The following is a 14,837-nucleotide window of genomic DNA, read 5'->3' on the forward strand; positions in this document are numbered from 1 at the left end:
TCCCATAAATTATGCCATTTAGGCATATTATCAAACATCTTGTAGGCATAAATATTTACACCTCTTAACTATAGCATTGGTTCCTCCAACTATCACCATTAACCAACAATTCATCCCACTATTATTCTTTAACAATTTATACTCCTAACATCACATGTGTGATCAACCATTCACACCCAAACCAACAAAAATTCCATCAAATAAACACCTTTAAATCCCTACCATGTTCATGTATTTAAATTGGGAATTTATGGCTTCCAACCACCATACAATAAGTTGTAATACTTGATTCATACTCATATTTCCATAATATATCCATATATGTGAGTCTAAGGTGTAGGATTTACCTTTTGGAAGAAATCTTGCAAAACCCTTCTTTGAATTCTTGAAGGAATTTCTTAAAAATCTAAGGATTTTCATGATCAATACATGTTAATATAAGTGTTTAGGAGTAGTAATCAACTCAAAGTACTCCAAAAATCTTACCTTGGATCATAGAAATGAAGAGTGGGACGAAATCCCCTTGAGAGAGCAAGCCCTTGCTCCAAAAATGGCTTGGGAACTCTCTATTCCCGGTCTTGGGGTATTTAGGGGCCTGCTACTAGCGCGGCCGCGTATCTGGGCGCGCTAGTTTGCCCAGTAAAATTGAAAGGCAGTGAATGTAATACCAGTATTATTAGGTAAAATAAAGGGGGCCTAGGGAGGATAAATGGCTTTAGTAATATTACCACTCCCATCTTTATAAGATCTTTCTATTACCTTTATAAAAAGAGGCAAATAAGTTGTTATAAACCAAGGAACAAAATACATAATTTGATTATACAAAGCACAAGTTTCATAAAATTCTTGAGAAATACTATTCAAATCATCTTTGCTATAAGCATAAAAACCCACGTTTTAAACTGGCTCCATTTATCACTAAATGGTCAGAGTTTAATAAACTCAAAGATATAGTTAAACCCAATAGTAGGTATGCTGACAAACCAAGGATGCAAACTTATTATTATCCCCGTCCTACTCCTCAAGATGTGTTGATTGAGGAACGCGATTGGAATCAGCTTAATACATCTTATATGGTTTAACTGATAGACAATTAACCATTCTCGTACATAGAATGTTTATGTATTCGACTATCTGCAAGAGTGTTAAAAATACGGATAGAACTATTTGCAAAATGATTATTTCAGGCTTTACTGGCCAACTTCGTGGCTGGTGGGATAATTATTTATGTGTTGAAGAAAAGGCTTTCGTTATTAAGGCTACAGCCGTAGAGGAAGGTGTTGATAATAAAGGTATGGCTCTAGTTAAGGGTAGAGAAGATGTAGTGTATACCCTTATCCTTACAATTTTAGAGCATTTCAATGGTAGATTTACCTCAAATCATGAGACCATCAGAACCTTACTTAATGGGCTTAGATGTAAGACCCTTAGTGAATTTAGATGGTATAAAGATACTTTTATGAGTAGGGTTATGGAACTACCCGAGAATAAATAAGAGCATTGGAAAGCTAAGTTTATAGACGGCCTCCCTTCCTTATTTGCTGAAAGGGTAAGGAAAGTATTAAGGGGTAGTTATGGTGAAATTCAGTATGGTAATTATACCTATGGTAAACTTATAGGAGTGCGTACACAAGAAGGATTAAACTTGTGTAATTAGCTAAAGCTTTCTAGACAGCTTAAGATTGATAAGCTTAAAGAGAAATCCCAATTAGGTGACTTTTGTACCCAGTTCGGTTCACCCGGAACCTCTACTCAAAGTAGGAAGAAGAAGAAAAATAGATATCATAGGTATCCTAACCCGGATAGCCCGTATAAGAAAAAGAGGTCTAGATATAGCTCTAAGGAAGAGCGTGATACTAGAAAAGCGCATCGGAAATCTACTCGATTTACGAAGAATAGATCAAAGAGAGATCTCGCTGATATTAAGTGTTATGAGTGTGGAAAGTTTGGTCATATTGTTTCAGTACCTTTGAAGGTTGGCGGTAGTCCGCTCGACCAGTAAATATTCGAAATATACGGGAATTTTATTATAGTTTTAATTGTTGTATAGAAAGATCTATCCTTTTACCCAAGCAAGGGGCTTGTCTAGGTCTGATACATACTCTTATTGAGCCCATGTGTCTAGCAGTTATAACTGTGAAAGGGATAGCCCTTTTGACAACTTCAGCGGGCTTTAATATCACAGCTGGCTAAACGTAGCCAATAAGAGTAGTACCAGAGTCGACTGTACCACAATCTTGGAACCAAGCCAAGAAACTATATTAAAATTCCTTTATATTTTGAAAGAGTCTGGATTCTTCATGGTTAATATGCAAGAGAAATTAGTTTTTCAACATAGATATGAATCCGTTTAGCCGGACATAGTCACGGCTGGGGAGAGAAACTAAGTATATAAAATACTATATAATAAAATGAAATAAATACCTTTAAGGTCGAGAAGCAAGGCCCTGAAGATGAACTAAACTTCAAAACTTTTATTAATCTTCAACTGATTTACAAAACTAATAAGCTAAAAGCTTTACAAGAAGGAGAGAGTTTAGAGAGAGAGATTAGAGAGAGAGGGGGTTCTCACGACCTGCCTCTTCAAATGAAGAGGTCCTCTATTTAAAGAAGGAAACAAAACATAAAGAATCTTTAAATAGTAGATTGGGTTCCACATCTGGGTCCCTATACAGTTTTTCTACTGTTGGGAATAGCGTATCTGGGTCCCTTATACAGTGTTTTTACTGTTGGGAACAGTGTATCTACAGTTGTGTGGGGTCTTCGGCGGCTTTAGTCAAACTCTTCTTTTGTCTAAATCGTTCATTTGTTGGAGGAAATTTTCCACCTTTCTCTCTCTTTGTTAGATAATATTATTTCTGGCTGCATCGGCTGTGAATCTTCTTTTGCGATCGCGATTGGAATCAGACTAATACGTCTTATAGCAGTTCCGAAATTTATGAATGGAATCTTGATGGTTTAACTGATAGACAATTAACCATTCTCGTGCATAGAATGCCTATGTATTCGACTATCTGCAAAAGTGTTAAAAATACGGATAGAACTATTTGCAAAATGATTATTGCAGGCTTTACTAGCCAACTTCGTGGCTGGTGGGATAATTATTTATCTGTTGAAGAAAAGGCTTTCGTTATTAATGCTACAGCCGTAGACGAAGGTGTTGATAATATAGGTATGGCTCTAGTTAAGGGTAGAGAAGATGCAGTGTATACCATTATCCTTACAATTTTAGAGCATTTCAATGGTAGATTTACCTCAAATCATGAGACCATCAGAACCTTACTTAATGGGCTTAGATGTAAGACCCTTAGAGAATTTAGATGGTATAAAGATACTTTTATGAGTAGGGTTATGGAACTACCCCGAGAATAAATATGAGCATTGGAAAGCTAAGTTTATAGACGGCCTCCCTTCCTTATTTGCTGAAATGGTAAGGAAAGTATTATGGGGTAGTTACGGTGAAATTCAGTATGGTAATTATACCTATGGTAAACTTATAGGAGTGTGTACACAAGAAGGATTAAACTTGTGTAATGAGCTAAAGCTTTCTAGACAGCTTAAGATTGATAAGCTTAAAGAGAAATCCCAATTAGGTGACTTTTGTACCCAGTTCGGTTTACCCGGAACCTCTACTCAAAGTAGGAAGAAGAAGAAAAACAGATATCATAGGTATCCTAACCCGGATAGCCCGTATAAGAAAAAGAGGTCTAGATATAGGTCTAAGGAAGAGCGTGATACTAGAAAAGCGCATCGGAAATCTACTCGATTTACGAAGAATAGATCAAAGAGAGATCTCGCTGATATTAAGTGTTATAAGTGTGGAAAGTTTGGTCATATTTCTCCAAATTGCAAGCTTCAAAAGCTGAAAACCTTAGAACTCGATGATGAGTTACGCGATAAGGTTTATGGCTTGTTATACACTTCAGGATCAGAATCTGACTATTACTCTGAGACTGAATCTGAAGATGAAGTTGATTTAATTGATTTATCTGATAGTGATAAAAATGTTGATACTTCTTGCACTGCTTGCAAAGGTGATATTTGTACTTGTGATGATGACGAATTTTATAAATTGCAATCACAATTTCATGATTTAAATATGAAAACTATTACATCTGAAAATGTAATAGAACTTTTAAAGGAAGTTACCGATGAAAAACTTCGTGAAAAAATTATTAATCTAGCTGCAAGTTCTAGTTCTTGTAGTTCAAAACCTTTTGAAAAATATAAGAACGAATTTGAACATTTTGCGCCTTATTCTTTGTCTGAAATTAATAAACTACTTCATAAGTCCAGTACACCTAGAAGAGATGCTTCTTTTGATGATTTGAAAATCGAAATTGAGAATTTGAAAAAAGATATTAAGTCTCTTAAACAAAATCAAATGATTTGTGATCACCGGATTACTCAAATTGAGAAAAATAATTCTCTAACTGATTTTCTAACTGATTTTTCGGCTAAAGGAATTTCCGAATCGTCAAATGAAAAGGGAAAAGAAATTTCTGATCAGATTGATTCGATTAATGAAAATTCTGATATGTTTTTAGGAATGATGCAGGTTGTTACGGCTCATAAGTGGTACATTAAATGTACTATCTTGATTGATAATATTTTCTCTCTAACTGATGTAGCAATGATTGATAGTGGAGCAGATGTAAGTTGTATTCAAGAGGGTCTTGTTCCTACTAAATATTTTCAAAAGACCACTCATTTAGTCAAATCTTCTTATGGTCATGCTTTAGATATATAGTATAAATTACCAAACACTCGTATTTGCCAAAATAGAGTTTGTATTCCTCATTTCTTCTTTTTGGTAAAAAACCAGTTATACCCTCCGATTATACTCGGAACCCCTTTTATTACTGCTATTTACCCTTTTAATAACATAGATGCACAGGGTTTTTCTGCTACTTATCAAGATAGAGAGATAAGTTATTCTTTTGTTACAGATCTCGTAACTAGAGATATTAACGCCTTGATTAATATGAAATAAAGGCATGTTAATTCATTACAATCAGAAATATGAAGCATGAATATATTCGATACTTTACAATCTACTAAGGTTCAGCAAAAGATTAAATTGATTGCTGAACAGATGGTTGTTGATGTCTGCGCCGATCACCCTAGTGCCTTTTGGAATCGAAAAAGGCATATTGTAACACTTCTTTATGAAGAAAACTTCTCCGAAGATGATATCCCTACTAAGTCTCGACCTTGCCAGATGAATGCTGAATTGGTCGAATTCTGCAAAAACGAGATTGACAGCTTGTTACAAAAGGGTTTGATAAAACCCTCAAAATCTCATTGGTCATGTTCTGCCTTTTATGTTAATAATGCTGCAGAAAAGGAACGTGGTATTCCTAGATTAGTTATAAATTATAAACCATTTAATAAACATCTAAAATGGATTAGATATTCTATCCCCAATAAAAGGGACTTGCTATCTAGATTATATTACGCCAATATATTTTCAAAATTTGATTTAAAATCTGGATATTGGCAAATTTAAATTTTTAAGGAGCATACTTATAGAACTGCTTTTAATGTTCCATTTGGGCAATATGAATGGAATGTCATGCCATTTGGTTTAAAAAATGCCCCTTCTGAATTTCAGAAAATTATGAATGATATTTTTAACCCTTATCTAGATTTTATCATCGTTTATATTGACGACATATTAGTATTTTCTAAAACATTAGAGATGCATATTAAGCATCTTGATATTTTTAAGAAAATTGTAATACAAAACGGTTTAGTAATTTCTAAACCAAAAATGAGTCTATTCCAAACAAATGTTCGATTTTTAGGTCATAATATTTGCCAAGGAAAAATTACCCCGATACAAAGATCGATTGATTTTGCCTCAAAATTTCCTGATGTTATTACTGACAGGACTCAATTACAAAGATTTTTGGGAAGTTTGAATTATATATCTCCTTTCTACAAAAGTTTATCTCGTGATCTAGCCCCTCTATACGACAGGCTGAAAAAGGATCATAAGAAGCCTTGGACTGACCAGCATACTACGTTAGTCAAAAATATTAAACAGCGTGTTAAGTCTTTACCTTGCTTAACTCTTGCTAATCCTACATGGAAAAAAATTATTGAGACTGATGCGTCCAACATTGTCTACGGTGGGATTTTAAAACAAGTGAATCCCAACAATAAGAGTGAATATCTGTTAAGATTTCACTCTGGTAAATGGACCGAAGCCAGAAGAAATATGCTACTGTGGCTCATGAAATGTTGACTCTTGTTAAATGTGTTTTAAAATTTCAAGACGATTTATATAATCAAAAGTTTTTAATAAAAACTGATGCTCAATCTGTTAAATATATGTTTGATAAAGATTTCAAACATGATGCATCTAAATTAATATTTGCTAGATGGCAAGCTCAACTGGCGCCTTTTGATTTTGAAATTCAATACAAAAAAGGAATTGATAATTCCCTTCCGTATTTCTTATCCCGAGAATACCTTGATTAATTATGAATTTGTATACAACTTTTTTAGAGGAAGAATTGTTAATTACTATCCTGAAAGTGGTTAGATTAAATCGAGATCTACAAAGTCTCATAATTGATTTGATAATTGAAGATATCGTTGATAACCTGATTGAAAATCATAATCATGATGAAATTGTTAGGAATTCATACCTATACTAAAATTATTAGGGATGATATGCTGGATTATTACTTCTAAATTGACTTGTTATTTGTGCAGAATGGACCCTTCATGGGCCACCAGAGGCAGAGGTAGGGGAAGATCTTCCCCTAGTAGATCATATTCTCAAGGATCGTCATACGGATCCTCATCAAATTCTCCAGTGATACAAGCAGGAAAAAGGAGTTTAATAAACTCAAAGATTTTTCATAAAGGAGATTCTTCATCAGGTCCGTCTATACATCTGGATGATATTCCAGAAGATGATCCGTTATATGGTCATCTACAGGCATATTTGGCTTCCAAAAAGCAAAGTAATACATTTTCTTCAATCGCTAGAGAAGAAGACAACAATGATATTAAGTCTTACGAAAAATTACCAAAGAAAGAAATAATATTTATCCTAGAAAACTCTGAGATTCAGCGAAAAGATGAACCATGGAAGATATTCCAGAGATATTTGATTAATGGATTATACTACCCGAGTGAATCATATAAAACCCGCACTTATTATGAGACTATTCTAATCAGTACAGGTAGTGCAGAATTCTAGCACTTTCCGGGTAATAAAACAAAAGAGAACTTTTATAACTTCTCAAAAATCATTATCAAACAGATTATATCTGTTGAAGAATGGGGGATTTCAACAATGAAAGTAAGGCAGATAAGCCTTAATAAATCACCCATAAATTTTACTTATTGGGATTATATCCAAGCATTTGATAGAGTGCTTTATTATAACAATGAGAAGCATAAACATACTTGGTTTATTAAAGTATTTGCAAAAATATTTACAGGACCTATCACCAACTGGTTCTTAAATTGGTGGTCATACCACGGTCCCACAACAAAAATCCTGCCTGAGCCATTCCTTAAGTTATACAAAGAATGGGTAAAAATTTTACCATTCCTAACCGAGTTATATCACGCAGATCATATCTGTTGCCTAGAAAAAATTGATCAAATTTGTTTCTTTATTGAATTCTCTATCCCATGGATTCATAAATGGACTCCTGAATTAGGTTTTACGGAGGAACAAATCCCTTGCTTATACAGAGTATTTTACAACAATTTTTGGGACAAATTGATGAAAAATGATCCCAAAACAAAAATGTTATATGGACAAGAATTATTGGATTCTATTAAAACACAAATCCAAGTATACTCGTCCACTCCACAGAAGAAAATATTTGATGACAGCTCCGTCAAACATATTGCTCGAAGAATCTCTGTTCAAGACGGAGATAAAACCGAATTAGTAAATAAATATCTGGAAGAAGTAAAAAGAAATTTACTTCAAACTTTGAATCAATGTGAAAGATCAGACACATCAATGCACAGTGAAACAAGTGGCGATGATATCGCAGAAGAAGATTCATAGCCGATGCAGCCAGAAATAATATTATCTGACAAAGAGAGAGAAAAGGTGAAAAATTTTCTCCAACAAATGAACGATTTAGACAAAAGAAAACTTTGACTAAAGCCGCCGAAGACCCCACACAATAGTAGATACACTATTTCCAACAGTAAAAACACTGTATAAGGGACCCATATACGCTATTCCCAACAGTAGAAAAACTGTATAGGGACCCAGATGTGGGACCCAATCTACTATTTAAAGATTCTTTATGTTTTTTTCCCTTCTTTAAATAGAGGACCTCTTCATTTGAAGAGGCAGGTCGTGAGAACCCCCTCTCTCTCTAATCTCTCTCTCTCTAAACTATCTCCTTCTTGTAAAGCTTTTATCTTATTAGTTTTGTAAATCAGTTGAAGATTAATAAAAGTTTTGAAGTTCAGTTCATCTTCAGGGCCTTGCTTCTCGGCCATAAAGGTATTTATTTCATTTTATTATATAGTATTTTATATACTTAGTTTCTCTCCCCAGCCCTGACTATGTCCGGCTAAACGGATTCATATCTATGTTGAAAAAATAATTTCTCTTGCATATTAACCATGAAGAATCCAGACTCTTTCAAAATATAAAGGAATTTTAATATAGTTTCTTGGCTTGGTTCCATGATTGTGGTACAGTCAACTCTATACTACTCTTATTGGCTTTGCCTTAGTGGCTACGTCTAGCCAGCTGTGACATTAAAGCCCGCTGAAGTTGTCAAAAGGGCTATCCCTTTCACAGTTAGAACTGCTAGACACATGGGCTCAATAAGAGTATGTATCGGACCTAGACAGGCCCCTTGCTTGGGTATAAGGATAGATCCTTCCATACAGCCATTAAAACTATAATAAAATTCCCGTATATGTCGAATGTTTACTGGTCGCGCGGACTACCGCCAACCTTCAAAGGTACTGAAACAGCTAGATCTGGATGGCCGTGCGGACTACCGCCCGCCTACCCTGATCCTGGTGTAGATGGTATCAGAGCCTAGGAATTTTCATGGTAAATATGTAATAGATATGAAATATTCAACATAGATATGAAGCTTTTGGAATGGATCTGGGAGAAACAAGTACTAAAAGTACTAGACTTGAAGAGGTAGATATACCTCAAAACCTTGATTTATTAAATAAATGGACAATTCCTAAAGTTTCTATAAAAACCATTTATGATTATGGTTGGTTTGATAAACTTTCTTCTAAACAATTGATAAAAACGACTGAACAGTCTTTAGCATTAAATTCGTCTGAACAAACTATTCGTTTGTTAAACAAGCATGATATAGATTTATATAAACATCATTATCATTATCTGCATATTGGTATGGTTCAAATTGCGTTTAAACCGTTAACCCTTAAAGGATTACCAGAGTCCTTTTTAGCAGATCTTAGAGATGCTAGAAATCTGAACTTCAGACAGTCTCTGATGGGTTCGATTGAATCTACTGTGGCCTATGGTCCAGTATATTTTAATACTCAACCCAATCTGCAACTATCTCTTTCTGATGTTAATATTCTTGATGCCTTGACTTTAAATGTGAAAACGCATGGTTATAATTATGCGCCTGGTTCTGAACTTATATGTCTGTCTTATAGGATTTATTTTAAATTATTATCTACTTTGAATCCTAGATGTAAGTTATATGATACATCATATCAGACCATACTGGTAGAAACCAACTTTGCAAGGTCCAAGGTCACCACTAGGAGACCTATTAGGTGGGAAGAAATTAATTTCCCAACAACTTGGACTTTAAATTCGGTTATATCCCCAAGTCAGATTACTAACGACTTGTCAAATACTGAATTTTCGCATGTTACTCAAAATCCGGATGGTAGGATTTGTATTCAATTTGATGATAAGTCTACTATTTATAATAGACATTCATTTTCTAATCATAGACTTCTACCTGCTATTCAACATATTTCTCCTGTTGAACCAGTCTACGGTCCAGCTCGCAATCGTGCAGCCTCTTTACACACTATTACTAGTAAAGTTAGTAATAAGCCTGTCGAAAGGGTTGAAAGGGTTAAAGTTAACCCTCAAACAAATATTGTTCAGGACAATGACAATATTTCAGATAAAGATATTCCTTCTGTATCCGAGATGGATTTCGACCCCAATAGTAGTTAATGATTCCACACCAAATTGATTTTAGTCTCGGTTCTCGGGCACGAAAATATATTAAAAAGGAATTTTTTAGTGATAAATGGAGCCAGTTTAAAACGTGATTTTTTTATGCTTATAGCAAAGATGATTTGAATAGTATTTCTCAAGAATTTTATGAAACTTGTGCTTTGCATAATCAAATTATGTATTTTGTTCCTTGGTTTATAACAACTTATTTGCCTCTTTTTATAAAGGTACTAGAAAGATCTTATAAATATGGGAGTGGTAATATTACTAAAGCCATTTATCCTCCTCAGGCCCACTTTATTTTACCTAATAATACTGGTATTATATTCACTGCCTTTCAAAAATTTATTGATGATAACGTTGCAGCTATTAGTATCGCAGAAATTAATAAATTTATTTCTCAAAACAATTATTTGGGTTTATATGTAAAGATTTTAGGAGAACATATCGGTTCTCTTGATAAAAAACTTGATAATTTGACTATTTTAATAAAAGAAATGAGTACTAAGAAAGGACCAACTGATATTGCCTCCACTTCGGGTAGTAAAACAGTTGATCAAGCTATTCTTACTCATATTCAAAGACCTCCTGAGATTCAGGATTTTAAATTTAAATCTCTTGATGACTTAGCACAACTCCTCGATAAAAAGCTTTCTGGTTTGAATGTTAGAACAATTGATTTATCTAAGAAATTTGCTGATAGAATTGAGACCGTTTCTGATTATAACACTGAGACATGGTCAGAGTTTAATAAACTCAAAGGTATAGTTAAACCCAATAGTATGTATGCTGACAAACCAAGGATGCAAACTTATTATTATCCTCGTCCTACTCCTCAAGATGTGTTGATTGAGGAACGTGATTGGAATCAGACTAATACGTCTTATAGCGGTTCCGAAATTTATGAATGGAATCTTGATGGTTTAACTGATAGACAATTAACCATTCTCGTACATATAATGCTTATGTATTCGACTATCTGCAACAGTGTTAAAAATACGAATAGAACTATTTGCAAAATGATTATTGCAGGCTTTACTGGCCAACTAAGTGGCTGGTGGGATAATTATTTATCTGTTAAAGAAAAGGCTTTCGTTATTAATGCTACAGTCGTAGATGAAGGTGTTGATAATATAGGTATGGCTCTAGTTAAGGGTAGAGAAGATGCAGTGTATACCCTTATCCTTACAATTTTAGAGCATTTCAATGGTAGATTTACCTCAAATCATGAGACCATCAGAACCTTACTTAATGGGCTTAGATGTAAGACCCTTAGTGAATTTAGATGGTATAAAGATACTTTTATGATTAGGGTTATGGAACTACCCGAGAATAAATATGAGCATTGGAAAGCTATGTTTATAGACGGCCTCCCTTCCTTATTTGCTGAAAGGGTAAGGAAAGTATTAAGGGGTAGTTACGGTGAAATTCAGTATGGTAATTATACCTATGGCAAACTTATAGGAGTGTGTACACAAGAAGGAATAAACTTGTGTAATGAGCTAAAGTTTTCTAGACAACTTAAGATTGATAAGCTTAAAGAGAAATCCCAATTAGGTGACTTTTGTACCCAGTTCGGTTTACCCGGAACCTCTACTCAAAGTAGGAAGAAGAAGAAAAACAGATATCATAGGTATCCTAACCCGGATAGCCCGTATAAGAAAAAGAGGTCTAGATATAGGTCTAAGGAAGAGCGTGATACTAGAAAAGCGCATCGGAAATCTACTCGATTTACGAAGAATAGATCAAAGAGAGATCTCGCTGATATTAAGTGTTATAAGTGTGGAAAGTTTGGTCATATTTCTCCAAATTGCAAGCTTCAAAAGCTGAAAACCTTAGAACTCGATGATGAGTTACGCGATAAGGTTTATGGCTTGTTATACACTTCAGGATCAGAATCTGACTATTACTCTGAGACTGAATTTGAAGATGAAGTTGATTTAATTGATTTATCTGATAGTGATAAAAATGTTGATACTTCTTGCACTGCTTGCAAAGGTGATATTTGTACTTGTGATGATGACGAATTTTATAAATTGCAATCACAATTTCATGATTTAAATATGAAAACTATTACATCTGAAAATGTAATAGAACTTTTAAAGGAAGTTACCGATGAAAAACTTCGTGAAAAAATTATTAATTTAGCTGCAAGTTCTAGTTCTAGTAGTTCAAAACCTTTTGAAAAATATAAGAACGAATTTGAACATTTTGCGCCTTATTCTTTGTCTGAAATTAATAAACGACTTCATAAGTCCAGTACACCTAGCAGAGATGCTTCTTTTGATGATTTGAAAATCGAAATTGAGAATTTGAAAAAAGATATTAAGTCTCTTAAACAAAATCAAATGATTTGTGATCACCGGATTACTCAAATTGAGAAAAATAATTCTCTAACTGATTTTCCAACTAATTTTTCGATTAAAGGAATTTCTGAATCGTCAAATGAAAAAGGGAAAAGAAATTTCTGATCAGATTGATTCGATTAATGAAAATTCTGATATGTTTTTAGGAATGATGCAGGTTGTTACGGCTCATAAGTGGTACATTAAATGTACTATCTTGATTGATAATACTTTCTCTCTAACTGATGTAGCAATGATTGATAGTGGAGCAGATGTAAGTTGTATTCAAGAGGGTCTTGTTCCTACTAAATATTTTCAAAAGACCACTCATTTGGTCAAATCTGCTTCTGGTCATGCTTTAGATATAGAGTATAAATTACCAAATACTCGTATTTGCCAAAATAGAGTTTGTATTCCTCATTTCTTCTTTTTGGTAAAAAACCAGTTATACCCTCCGATTATACTCGGAACCCCTTTTATTAATGCTATTTACCCTTTTAATAACATAGATGCACAGGGTTTTTCTGCTACTTATCAAGATAGAGAGATAAGTTATTCTTTTGTTACAGATCCCGTAACTAGAGATATTAACGCCTTGATTAATATGAAACAAAGTCATGTTAATTCATTACAATCAGAAATATTAAGCATGAATATATTCGATACTTTACAATCTGCTAAGGTTCAGCAAAAGATTAAATTGATTGCTGAACAGATGGCTGTTGATGTCTGCGCCGATCACCCTAGTGCCTTTTGGAATCGAAAAAGGCATATTGTAACTCTTCCTTATGAAGAAAACTTCTCCGAAGATGATATCCCTACTAAGTCTCGACCTTGCCAGATGAATGCTGAATTGGTCGAATTCTGCAAAAACGAGATTGACAGCTTGTTACAAAAGGGTTTGATAAAACCCTCAAAATCTCCTTGGTCATGTTCTGCCTTTTATGTTAATAATGCTGCAGAAAAGGAACGTGGTATTCCTAGATTAGTTATAAATTATAAACCATTGAATAAACATCTAAAATGGATTAGATATCCTATCCCCAATAAAAGGGACTTGCTATCTAGATTATATGACGCCAATATATTTTCAAAATTCGATTTAAAATCTGGATATTGGCAAATTCAAATTTTTAAGGAGCATACTTATAGAACTGCTTTTAATGTTCCATTTGGGCAATATGAATGGAATGTCATGCCATTTGGTTTAAAAAATGCCCCTTCTGAATTTCAGAAAATTATGAATGATATTTTTAACCCTTATCTAGATTTTATCATCGTTTATATTGACGACATATTAGTATTTTCTAAAACATTAGAGATGCATATTAAGCATCTTGATATTTTTAAGAAAATTGTAATACAAAACGGTTTAGTAATTTCTAAACCAAAAATGAGTCTATTCCAAACAAATGTTCGATTTTTAGGTCATAATATTTGCCAAGGAAAAATTACCCCGATACAAAGATCGATTGATTTTGCCTCAAAATTTCCTGATGTTATTACTGACAGGACTCAATTACAAAGATTTTTGGGAAGTTTGAATTATATATCTCCTTTCTACAAAAGTTTATCTCGTGATCTAGCCCCTCTATACGATAGGCTGAAAAAGGATCATAAGAAGCCTTGGACTGACCAGCATACTACGTTAGTCAAAAATATTAAACAACGTGTTAAGTCTTTACCTTGCTTAACTCTTGCTAATCCTACATGGCAAAAAATTATTGAGACTGATGCGTCCAACATTGGCTATGGTGGGATTTTAAAACAAGTGAATCCCAACAATAAGAGTGAATATCTGATAAGATTTCACTCTGGTAAATGTACCGAAGCCCAGAAGAAATATGCTACTGTGGCTCATGAAATGTTGACTATTGTTAAATGTGTTTTAAAATTTCAAGACGATTTATATAATCAAAAGTTTTTAATAAAAACTGATGCTCAATCTGTTAAATATATGTTTGACAAAGATTTCAAACATGATGCATCTAAATTAATATTTGCTAGATGGCAAGCTCAACTGGCGCCTTTTGATTTTGAAATTCAATACAAAAAAGGAATTGATAATTCCCTTCCGGATTTCTTATCCCGAGAATACCTTGATTAATTATGAATTTCTATACAACTTTTTTAGAGGAAGAATTGTTAATTACTATCCTGAAAGTGGTTAGATTAAATCGAGATCTACAAAGTCTCATAATTGATTTGATAATTGAAGATATCGTTGATAACCTGATTGAAAATCATAATCATGATGAAATTGTTAGGAATTCATACCTATACTAAAATTATTAGGGATG

At 33.7% G+C, this 14,837-nt stretch overlaps 1 protein-coding gene across 1 annotated transcript; it reads left to right on the forward strand.

Annotated features, from left to right (window-relative positions):
* Window positions 1-1,174: 1,174 nt before the first annotated feature.
* LOC138870621 (uncharacterized) lies at window positions 1,175-13,519 on the forward strand (the record flags this gene model as incomplete). Its single annotated transcript, XM_070148444.1, has 6 exons — window positions 1,175-1,292; window positions 3,068-3,244; window positions 10,823-11,083; window positions 11,225-12,083; window positions 12,492-12,632; window positions 13,306-13,519. Coding segments are annotated over exons 1-6 (1,770 nt in total), but the record flags the coding sequence as incomplete, so codon positions are not given.
* Between the last annotated feature and the right edge of the window lie 1,318 nt (window positions 13,520-14,837).

This window comes from Nicotiana sylvestris, chromosome 6, assembly GCF_000393655.2.
Source record: "Nicotiana sylvestris chromosome 6, ASM39365v2, whole genome shotgun sequence".
Taxonomy (NCBI): domain Eukaryota; kingdom Viridiplantae; phylum Streptophyta; class Magnoliopsida; order Solanales; family Solanaceae; genus Nicotiana; species Nicotiana sylvestris.